Here is an 11,498-nt window from a genome sequence, read left to right on the forward strand (position 1 = left end):
CTTGTGGTCTTCAAATAACATGTTCATTGAAGGAAAGCAAAGTCTTTCAACTTATGCCATAAAAATGGTTGCCCCAGACATTCTGATTATATCTGAACTGTGTTTTTTAGAACATTTTAAAGACATTTAAACAAGGGCTGGATTAAAGGGGATGGACAATCTTTTACAAACGTTGTCCATGTGCTTTTACAGCCTTAATAATAATCCCTGAATGTTCATCAAGTGATTCAGCATTCATGCTACTTACTTTAGTGCTATCTACAAACTCTCCATGGATCTTTGTTGGGGACTTGAATGCAATGAAATATTTATTTATTTTTAATATTTTATCGTGACCAGGACAAGGGGGCATCCTCTACACCTAGAGGAGAGGAGGTTCTCCCATCACCATAGACAGGGGGCATCCTCTACGACTATTGGAGAGGCGGCTCTACCATCACCATAGACGGGACATCCTCTACACCTAGAGGAGAGGCGATTCTACCATTACCATAGACAGGGGGCATCCTCTACATCTAGGGGAGACGGCTCTACCATCATCATAGACAGGGGACATCCTCTACACCTAGAGGAGAGGCGATTCTACCATTACCATAGACAGGGGGCATCCTCTACATCTAGAGCAGACGGCTCTACCATCATCATAGACAGGGGACATCCTCTACACCTAGAGGAGAGGCGACTCTACCATCACCATAGACAGGGGGCATCCTCTACATCTAGAGGAGAGACGGCTCTACCATCATCATAGACAGGGGCATCCTCTACACCTAGAGGAGAGGCGGTTCTACAATCCCCATAGACAGGGGCATCCTCTACACCTAGAGGAGAATAGGTTCTACCATCACCATAGACAGGGGCATCCTCTACACCTAGAGGAGAGGAGGTTCTACCATCACCATAGACAGGGGACATCCTCTACACCTAGAGGAGAGACGGTTCTGCAATCACCATAGACAGGGGGCATCCTCTACACCTAGAGGAGAGGAGGTTCTACCATCACCATAGACGGGGGACATCCTCTACATCTAGAGGAGAGGTGGTTCTACAATCACCATAGACAGGGGCCATCCTCTACATCTAGAGGAGAGGTGGTTCTACAATCACCATAGACAGGGGGCATCCCCTACACCTAGAGTGTGCCTGTGTGCCGCGGCACTAGACACATGGTTGAGTGTGCCGCGGGGAAAGTTCCCCGAACTATGGTGCCCCTGTGTAGCTGTGCCGTGCGCCCCCGTGTTTCTGCCCCCATACTTACCTACAAGCCCGCGTCAGCGATCCGCCCATCTTCTGTAGCTCCTGCACCGCGCAGCCCATGTCACGTGACTGACGCGACCTGACGTCAGGTCGCGTAAGTCACGTGACCAGAGGTGCGCGGTGCAGGAGCTACAGAAGGTGGGCGGATCGCCATTAGGAGTAAAGGTACGCGGAAGAAGACATCAAGGGTAAGTATATAAGGTTATTATTTGTATAGGGAAGGAAGCTAGGGTCTTTTTTTTTTTTTTATTAGTAAAGGGAGGCTGGGGCTTTTAATTAGTTAAGGGAGGCCTCTAGGGCCTTTTTAATTAGTAAAGGGGGCCTTTTAATTAGTAAAGGGAGGCCTCTAGGGCCTTTTAATTAGTAAAGGGGGGCCTCTAGGGCCTTTTAAATAGTAAAGGGAGGCCGCTAGGGTCTTTTAATTAGTAAAGGGAGGCCGCTAGGGTCTTTTAATTAGTAAAGGGAGGCCGCTAGGGGCTCTTAATTAGTAAAGGGAAGCCGCTAGAGGTTTTTATTAGTAAAGGGAGGCCGCTAGGGGTTTTTTATTAGTAAAGGGAGGCCGCTAGGGTTTTTTTTATTAGTAAAGGGAGGCCTTTTATGACTGTTTTAGTGTCATTTTGTGCTATTTTGGTTGTTGATGTGCCCCAGGATTTTCTAAGTATGAAAAGTGTGCCGCGGCGGAGAGGAGGTTCTACAATCACCATAGGCAGGGGGAATCCTCTACACCTGGAGGAGAGGCGGTTCTACCATCACCATAGACAGGGGGCATCCTCTACACCTGGAGAAGAGGAGGTTCTACCATCACCATAGACAGGGGCATCCTCTACACCAGGAGGAGAGGAGGTTCTACCATCACCATAGACAGGGGCATCCTCTACACCTAGAGGAGAGGCGGTTCTACCATCACCATAGACAGGGGACATCCTCTACACCTAGAGAAGAGGAGGTTCTACCATCACCATAGACAGGGGACATCCTCTACACCTAGAGAAGAGGAGGTTCTACCATCACCATAGACAGGGGCATCCTCTACACCTAGAGGAGAGGCGGTTCTACCATCACCATAGACAGGGGACATCCTCTACACCTAGAGGAGAGGCGGTTCTACCATTACCATAGCATGGGGCATCCTCTACACCTAGAGAAGAGGAGGTTCTACCATCACCATAGACAGGGGACATCCTCTACACCTAGAGGAGAGACAGTTCTGCCATCACCATAGACAGGGGACATCCTCTACACCTAGAGGAGAGGAGGTTCTACCATCACCATAGACAGGGGCATCCTCTACACCAGGAGGAGAGGAGGTTCTACCATCACCATAGACAGGGGACATCCTCTACACCTAGAGGAGAGGAGGATCTACCATCACCATAGACAGGGGACATCCTCTACACCTAGAGGAGAGGAGGATCTACCATCACCATAGACAGGGGACATCCTCTACACCTAGAGGAGAGGAGGATCTACCATCACCATAGACAGGGGACATCCTCTACACCTAGAGGAGAGGAGGATCTACCATCACCATAGACAGGGGACATCCTCTACACCTGGAGGAGAGGGGGTTCTACCATCACGATAGACAGGGGGCATCCTCTACACCTAGAGGAGAGGTGGTTCTACCATCACCTTAGACAGGGGGCATCCTCTACACCAAGAGGAGAGGAGGTTCTACCATCACTACAGACAGAGATTCTTTACTGTAAGAGCAGTGAGACTATGGAACTCTCTGCCGCAGGAGGTTATGTCGGCCTCTTTGTACATGTTAAAGAGAGGCCTGGATGCTTTCTGGAGAGAAAAAATGTCACGGTTTTGACGGAAAAAAACATTTGTTTAATTATTAAAGGTTGGACTTGATGGACCTGCGTCTTTTTCCAGCCTTCTATACTGTGATACTATGTCAGTCAGTGACACGGTGAGAGAAAAAGGAGCCTGTGGCTGACACCATTTGGATGGACTGAAGGAGCGAGAAACAGGAAGTTTTGTAAATATGCAGAAGGCAGCATGGGGAGAACAGGAAAAGACTGAGACTTTATTAACTACTAACTCTTCTGGGTAGATCCCAGCTTTGTGACGTTATTTTTATGAAATGCTTCAGGGAGGGGGTGGAAAACGTCATCAGATCTCTGACCCTTGCACACCACCCAAAGCACTTCTCTGCCTCCCTTCACTTTCAGCTGGAAATCCTGTGGCAACTCTAGGCTGCAACCATATTTCTGGCAAAGAGCGGGAGGGGGGCTCAGTGAGGAAGCAGAAAGAGGGTCACAAGTACTGCGTGGGTGTGTAAGAGCCGGAGTCGGGAGGGGCTCTGGTCCCCCGCCCTTCTGTGCACTTGAAGACATTAAAAAAAAGTTTATTTTCTAAGCAAACTAATGGATCAGAGCTTTTTATCACACTGCTGAGATTCAGCAAGCAACAATAATTATTAATAAGCTTAATTTCCTTTAAGGGCACCCGCCTATTTCCTGATCGAGTGGAGTTTGTAACTAGAAAATATCAGACCCCTTTAGAAAAGATTTGAAAGGCCGAGTGAAACCAGTATGGTCTGACCAACAATAAGAATCTAGTTGGAGCTGGGTCGGAAGAACAGGCTTGGGTATTTGGTGTGGATGGTTGTAGACCCTTAGGTCCCCAGGGTGATAGAGGCTCTATCGTACTTACCTCAGGGCTACTCTATGCCTTCTCTCCTGCTATTAATTATAGTTGGGGTGCTCTTGCAGATTTACAATCAGAGATCCTGTTTAGGGGTTCAATACCAGTAACTTAGATCAGTTTTTCCAAGGCAAAATGTTCTGATTCTTAAGTGAAGACCCCAAGACTTGCAGCTGCCTGTTTTCTGGAGTAAGAGAGCACCATGCGCCCTGTACTGATTGGGCCCTGAGCTCTACCATTCGCTATTAAACAATAGCCATGTGTCCCTCTCCACCGTACCAGGGACACAGTCATACAACTAAGATTAATAAATGACCCCCAATGACTCAGTCATGTACAGTATGGTGGGTAATGTACGTCTTCCTGATTAGATTAGAAGACAATGTAATGTCCAGTATATTAATCTCCTCTGTCACTGTTATCTACCTTTCCATGGCTTTTTATGGTTTTTCCATAGAAAATCTCCTGTACTGTGTCATCCCTTCTGTCAGTAATGACTTCCTTCTTCATCTCTGGAGCTTTCTAAATTGTCATTGTAGAGCCTGACCTCTGGAGTTATCTCCGCTCCTTATCTGTACTACACTTCCTTATTGCATATTATTGATCTGTCTTGTTTTTTGTGTTGTTTAAGGTATATGCAGTACTTTCTTTTATGTTTCATCATGTATGATAATGGATGGAAATATAGGCTTGTGTATGCTCTTTTAAGGTCTTGTAGTAGGAACGACTTCAATGAAATAATGAAAATGTATAAGTGGCCTACAAGGTACATAACTTAGTGAGGCAGGGCCACTACACTGTGTATAGAGCCATTTGTATGCTGTTTGGTGTACTATGTAAAAAAACGCTGATCTATGCCCACCTGGGTTTCAAACCCCCCTGATCTAACCCAAGGAAAGCCTTCTAATATTATCTTGATACCCAATACCCAGGAAACCTACCATGAGGAATCTACCATCAGAAGTAGACCTAATTTTAGATCCCTCCTGCCTACCTCTGCCCTAATCTGTAATTTAAAAATCCTGAAACTTAATCTAACTTGTCATACTTTATTTTTGTAATATGTAAATTAACTGCAGAGGCTACTGGGGTGGGTACAAGCCTTAGCTCCCAGTGCCCGGCCAGGAAAGTACACGCCCCATTAGCCTCTGCAGTTAAATGACATAATACTCAAATAAAGTTTATAACAAGTTAGGTTAGGTTTCAGAATTATTACATTACAGATTAGGGCAGAGGCAGGAGGAATCTACCATCACATCTACTTCTCATGGTAGATTCCTCATGGTAGGTTTCCTTTAAGCTGTATAGTAGTCTTGCCTCTGATTGATGATGCTGTTGAGGGTTAGAGTTACACAATGAAATAATATATGGTCATATAACACTATTTCTTTTACAGGCCACACAAATAATGAAACGAGAAAATCCTTGTCCAACAACATTCTTCTTCAGTGGGAAAATTCATTGTTCAATGTATCGGTTCATGCCGGAATTCGAAACGGGAAATGGAAACTACTGACTGGAAATCCAGGTACCGCTCTTTTGTGTTATTTTGTTTTATTTCAGTTTATCTCTAAATATTCTGAATAATTTTTTATACAATAGTGCAGATTTACTAAGGGCCGTGCACCAGTTTTTGATATTTAAGGTATTTAAGAAGCGTCAGCACCACATTTGTGTCGCACGGGAACCTTTTGTGGTGCTGCTGCCCTAGCCATCATGTGACACAAGTTAGGAGGTGTTCTGGTGCTCAGTCGGACCCTCCACCAGATTTCACTTGCAGAGTCACACAGAATTGTGTTGCATATGTTAGTGGTGCATTCTGTCGGGGCAGTGCAGGGAGCGCCAGATTCATGAAGAAGGTGCACCAGAAATCCTGAATCTGGTGCCCCCAGCACACTACACAGGCAAGCTGAATTTGGTACAGTTTGCACTGTTATTAGTAAATGTGCCTCAGTAGGTTTACTCTTGGGTCTAAAACTACCTCTATATAGCAAAACTTATATTAGTATATATACAGGATAACCTCTGTAATCTGTAATGATGAAATGAGAGACACAAGATAATGGGGCACATTTACTTACCCGGTCCCGCGGAGTTTACGAAGTGTGGAGTGTCCGACGATCATGCTTTCTGTCGCAATTCACTAAGATTGTGCGCCCGATATCCTGCATGTGTCGCTTCCCCGCTCAGGTCTGACGGAGTTCACCTTTTCCTTGCGACACAATTTGAATCTTAAATCCCACGCTCAGTCCGAATCAGTCGGATCGCCTGACGGCACAATTTCTGTTCTGGCGAAAGTGCGATCCATGACCCTTAGTAAATAAACCACAATATAACTGTAGTATGAGACTACCCAGTGTTTGTTTGTAGTCTGTTACCATGGAAACACAACTTGAATCTAAAATTTTATGCCAATCATTTATGCGCCACTGTAAAAACCAGTAGAACCTATAGAACTTTGCGGGACATCGGGTCGTTTGTTATCACGGCCAGGCTTTGTTATCACAGCCCAGTACAGTCACTAACACCCGGTATCAGAAAACCTCCAATGCCAGGTGTTTAACCCCTTGGACAACAGGGCTGCTTGTATCATATTTCTATGTTAACTTATGTTCTAATAGTCTAACATATGTCATCTCTCCTAAATGACGTTGGTAGCACCAGTCAAATATTTAGCTATTGTTCTTATTTCTATTCAGCTATGCAGTCTATTATACAAGAGATCAAGTGATCGCATGTCAGCGCCATCCCTTGTTGTAAAAAAATTAAATCTCTAAAACTAAAAGTTCAAATAAATAAAATAGAAGTGCACACATTTTCTACTTCCACAACCGTACAGCCCAGGCTAAAAAACTATAATACTATTTTATGCCATAAAATAAATAAATAAATTCCCAAATAAAAACAACAGAACTTTATGCAAAAAATAAGCCCTCACTCAGCTACATAGACAAAATAATGTCAAAAGTTAGGGATCTTGGAAGGTGTAACTGGCTGGTCTTTGAAGGGCATCTACCACCAGAATGAAAGAATGTATGCAAATGAGCCTGAGGGGCTCCAGGCTCCATAGTGGGAAAACAGGTGCATAAGTAAGGAGGATAAACAATTTTAATTTCCATAGTTGCTTTATTTCATTTGCATAGGAGCAGCAAAAGTTGGTAAAGTTATAAAGCAGACGACAGCCGTATGGTAGAGCTAGTTCCAAGTTCCATTGTGACAGGGAACATGAACGTCTGATACAAAAACCCATAATTCTATAAATAAATGAATATGACAAAACGCAATGTCATTAATCACAAAACAGAGCTTAAATAGGTTGATTTTATGATTAACAAAATTCTATGGGCTTTCTAAAGTAGGTGGGTTTATCTCAAAGATGGCCGCCATCTACAACTACAACTCCCATGATCCTTCAGTAACAGTTCCGCCTTCTCTGGCTGTGCTCCCAATGATGATGTAACAGACTGTCCTGCTCTGTTACCATAGTAATGATGTGTAACTGCACATTACATCACTGAGATGACGTCTCGCCACAACACCGGCCATACTGGATGCTCTGCAACCAACCAACTACAGCCAAACATAGTGCTGATCACATGACCTGCCCAGGCAGGTGGAGGACATGTGATGTGGACATGTGACCAGCAGCTCTCCTCCTCAGGGACAGAGTCACAGGACTTATGAAAGGGCCAGTAGTATTTTATTTCCTTATTATAGTGTATGTCAGTAGCATTTTCCTGCAAAGGGGAGCAACATTTTAAATAACAACTAATTAGCTTATATTTTAATGAGCCAATATGAATGATGCTTATTCCTGGAATACCCCTTTAATGTAAATGTAAATCTGACACCTGGAATTTCAACTACAGCTCCAGCATTCAGACTTGTATGGTTTATGAAGGGCACATTTTAGGAAGTCCACATTATTTATTTTACTTCCTCTTTTTTGTGCCATGATATAAACACAATGAAATGTACCATGAAACACTGGATTAGTTTCCTTATAGCACAAATCTCTGCCTATTTCCCTGACTCCAGATTGTTCTTCATTATTTATGGATATTTACATTCCCCGGAGCTGAAGCAATGTATTCCACAGTAACGTCACATGTGTTCATCCGACTGCATTGTTTGCTCAGCAAAATGAATTTGTCCTGAAGACTTTTCGGTTACATCCCAAATATTTAGATTGTCAAGATTTTTTTTTTTTTAATTCTCTAAACCCACTTTGTCTTTTGCTATGTCCCATGGACTCCCAAGCTTTGTCTTCTCCACAGTCGTATCTATGGATTCTTCTATTTAAATACATGAATCGTTGAACTTCAATGTCCTGTTTCTAGCTCATATTGTTGGGTATCTAGGAAGCTGAGACTTGTGGTGCTGTCCTCCTGCACCTTGTTCTTCGGAGCTTTTTTATCTATCTACGTTGTCAAAAGGAACGTTTCCCTTAATCGGTATAGAACGCCCTGTCCTAAGCAAAGTAGCAGGTTTATTCTCTGTTTACACTTTATTATTGCTTTCTGTTGAAGGCCTTGAGATCAGATGCTACCTGGGAATGATTTCCTCATATACATCTATGATGGCAGGTTCCAATGTATTGACCTCATGCAGTGTAGTATGCTACAACTGGAGGTGTGCCGGCATGGCTCTACTGTGCACCACATGTTATGGATATTGTACACTAGAAGTATCTCTGTAGTGTAGCATCCTAGGGATCCAAAATCATTAGCTCCTCTTCGATATATGATTGGAGGCTCATGGTAGCAGAAGAGGTCCATAAAAATGTACAGCTTCATAAAACTGGTAGTATTTGGCCTATATCCCCAGCTATTTGAATGATGGGCAAAGTGTTGGACTACTTTCAGCTTCCAGATGTCCTTTATATACAGGCGGTCCCATACTTAAGGCCACCCAACTTACAGAAGACCCCTAGTTAAAGACGGACCCCTCTGCCCACTGTGACTTCTGGTGAAGCTCTCTGGATGTTACTATAGCCCCAGGTGAAGCTTTATTGATCATCCTTGGTTCCATTACAGCAAAAAATGTTAAAACTCCAAATTTTTTTGTCTGGAACTACAATTAGAAGATACACAGTTTTGAATTACATACAAATTCGACTTAAGAACAAACCTATGGACCCCATCTTAAACGTAACCAGAGAAATCTTCCTCTCAGTATATCATTGGTGTGGCCACTCTCTTGCCAAGATTTGCCTCTGTTGTCTTGGTGCCCACGTGAATCATGAGTGGTCGTGCTCATCTTGAATCAAAATGTGTCTCTGGAAGGGAGTTCTCTGTATTCAGACCACAGAATTTTTTCATGAAAGGCTTTTCTTTGGTTTCCATGTAAATGAAGAGCTTGCAGGTTCCCTATTAACTACACTCAATACTAACCATTAATTCCATGTCATAGTACTAATCGACCAACTTTCATGAAGCATATTCAGCACTTCCTACTTGGACATCTAGGGGGACATTTATGGTATGCCAGCATATGATAAAAACCCCACGCCCCGGTGAGCTGGATACATCAGGAGGCTTTGGTCGTGTGCATCGGTATACAATGCTACACCAGGTCTTGTCTGACGTAAAATTACTTTATTACCAGTTCCGGTTTAATTAGTCGCAGGCTATAGCAAGCGTGGGGAAGGAACACCCTGTGCCGGTCCACTCTGCCACCTCGCCCCTCTCACCTACTTGGAGGCAAAAGTTTCCCCCTTAAAGGGGAAAATAATCATAATTTCTGTTGGTTTTCAAGGAATAACGATTATTTCAAGGCTTCTTGCGTTCAAGCCCTGATAAATGTCCACCCCTTATGTCTGAGAACAAAGATGATATATCAACCTGCCTGTTACCATCTTTCCAGACCATGTTTCTCTATAATGAGGTGCATATAACCTAAACTGTATGTATTACTGTATCCATAGCCTGTATTAGTAGTCTGACATCCTCTATAGTTAAGCCCATAGTGAGCTGCTTTGATCTGAAAGTATTTTTCATTAAAGTTATTCTCTTGTACTTTTCCTCCAGGTTGTGATCGCTGGTTTCCTCCACCTAATTCTTCAGACATTCCCGATTTCCCATCATTTGAGTCTTCAGGAAAGAATCTCTGGTTATTTGATATTGTCAGTGATCCTGAGGAGAAGCAGGATTTGTCAGACAAATATCCTGAAGTGGTGGTGAAGCTGCTCTCTCGTCTGGAGTACTACAACAATCATTCTGTTCCCATCAATTACCCAGATGATGATCCCAGATGTGACCCTGACATTTCCGGTGTCTGGGGCCCTTGGGAATAAGATGAAGATACACCTATGATACATTCATGGGACTTTCATACTTTTGGGGCATAATGTTTCTTATGCCCAACATCCAAGTGCTAAAAATAAGTATCTCAGGAACCAAGATACTCACCTTACTCATTGATGGCAAGTTGTCCTTTTGTAGATCTCCTGTAGAGGACCTCCTGTACATGAAGTCTTAGTTAGTCACAGGAGCACAAATAAGGTTGTGGCTAGTGATGAGTCCCTGAACCCGACTTCTTCAGTCAGACGCTTGGATTGAACTCACCTGATCCCCAGCAGGTTACACCCGCGATTGGTGCTGCCATCTAAATGGCACGTACGCCATCAGTCTAGGATCGTAACTCCCCAATGATGTCACATCATCCTCCGAAAAATGCTGGTGGCAATAAAGGGTGACACCAGATATGGATGCCACAACCCAATCGCTGGTGTTACTGGTATGGGTGAACTTTTGGGCCTTGTACCCAAACCCGGACCAAACTTTAAGGTTTGGGTATCCGTTCATCCCTAGTTGTGATGGGTGGCTTCAATGAAGACTGTGGTTTGTTGAAACGTGAAGGTAGTTATTGCCAATAATAGTGAATAATACTGCAATCAGTCCTGGTTCCAGCCTTGTGGTGGCAACTCTTTAGCTTTCTTATGCCGTTTTCCTATTGACCTTTGTTTCCACACGTTTTCTACCTGAATGCAGAGTTCTGGTGTTCTGCAGACTGAAGGCTACAGTCTTTATTCTATAGCTTTATTGAAGATTGTAAAGAAAACCTGCTGTGTTGTACGTACAACTGTGGGAAGCATGTTATAGAGCAGGAGGGGCTGAATGGAGTAATATTTAGTTTTTATTAAAACATTGATCAGAACTTGTGTAAGAATCCACTGGACAAAGTATAGAAAGAGAAGGGGATTTACAGAAAACAATTGGTGATTTTCTAAAACTGTCTGGAGGGGATTCATTAAAGGAAGGATGTCAATTTACTAAAATAGAAAAAGAAATAACAATTTGTAAAAAATGAAATGTGCCTTTTTGATGTTTTACCCCTTTCGGCGCTTTAAAGGAAATCTACCAGTATGATAAATTAGGAACACTTACTCATAGATCCAGGCACCTTGACTGTGGTAATCTTATATTTATTATCCATGGCCAACATCCTTCTAAAATCAACTTATGCTAAAATTATGCTAATGAGTCATTAGCAGAGCCCCTCTCTGCTGTAGCTTCACAGGCTGTTACACTGTCCATAAGCACTCCCCTCTCCCAATGTCTGGGGGAAGTGCTCCTGCACAGTGT

The 11,498-nt window shown here is 43.4% G+C and overlaps 1 protein-coding gene across 1 annotated transcript in view; it reads left to right on the plus strand.

The window, feature by feature from the left end:
• Positions 1-11,246, plus strand: part of ARSB (arylsulfatase B) — an 88,806-nt gene extending 77,560 nt beyond the window's left edge. The window contains exons 7-8 of the mRNA XM_072137802.1: positions 5,309-5,440; positions 9,942-11,246. Coding sequence (XP_071993903.1) covers positions 5,309-5,440; positions 9,942-10,207 — 398 coding nt within the window. The 3' untranslated portion in view covers positions 10,208-11,246. The remainder of the gene's footprint in view (positions 1-5,308; positions 5,441-9,941) is intronic.
• The last annotated feature ends 252 nt before the right edge of the window (positions 11,247-11,498 follow it).

The sequence above is a fragment of the Engystomops pustulosus genome, chromosome 1, assembly GCF_040894005.1.
Source record: "Engystomops pustulosus chromosome 1, aEngPut4.maternal, whole genome shotgun sequence".
Lineage (NCBI taxonomy): Eukaryota > Metazoa > Chordata > Amphibia > Anura > Leptodactylidae > Engystomops > Engystomops pustulosus.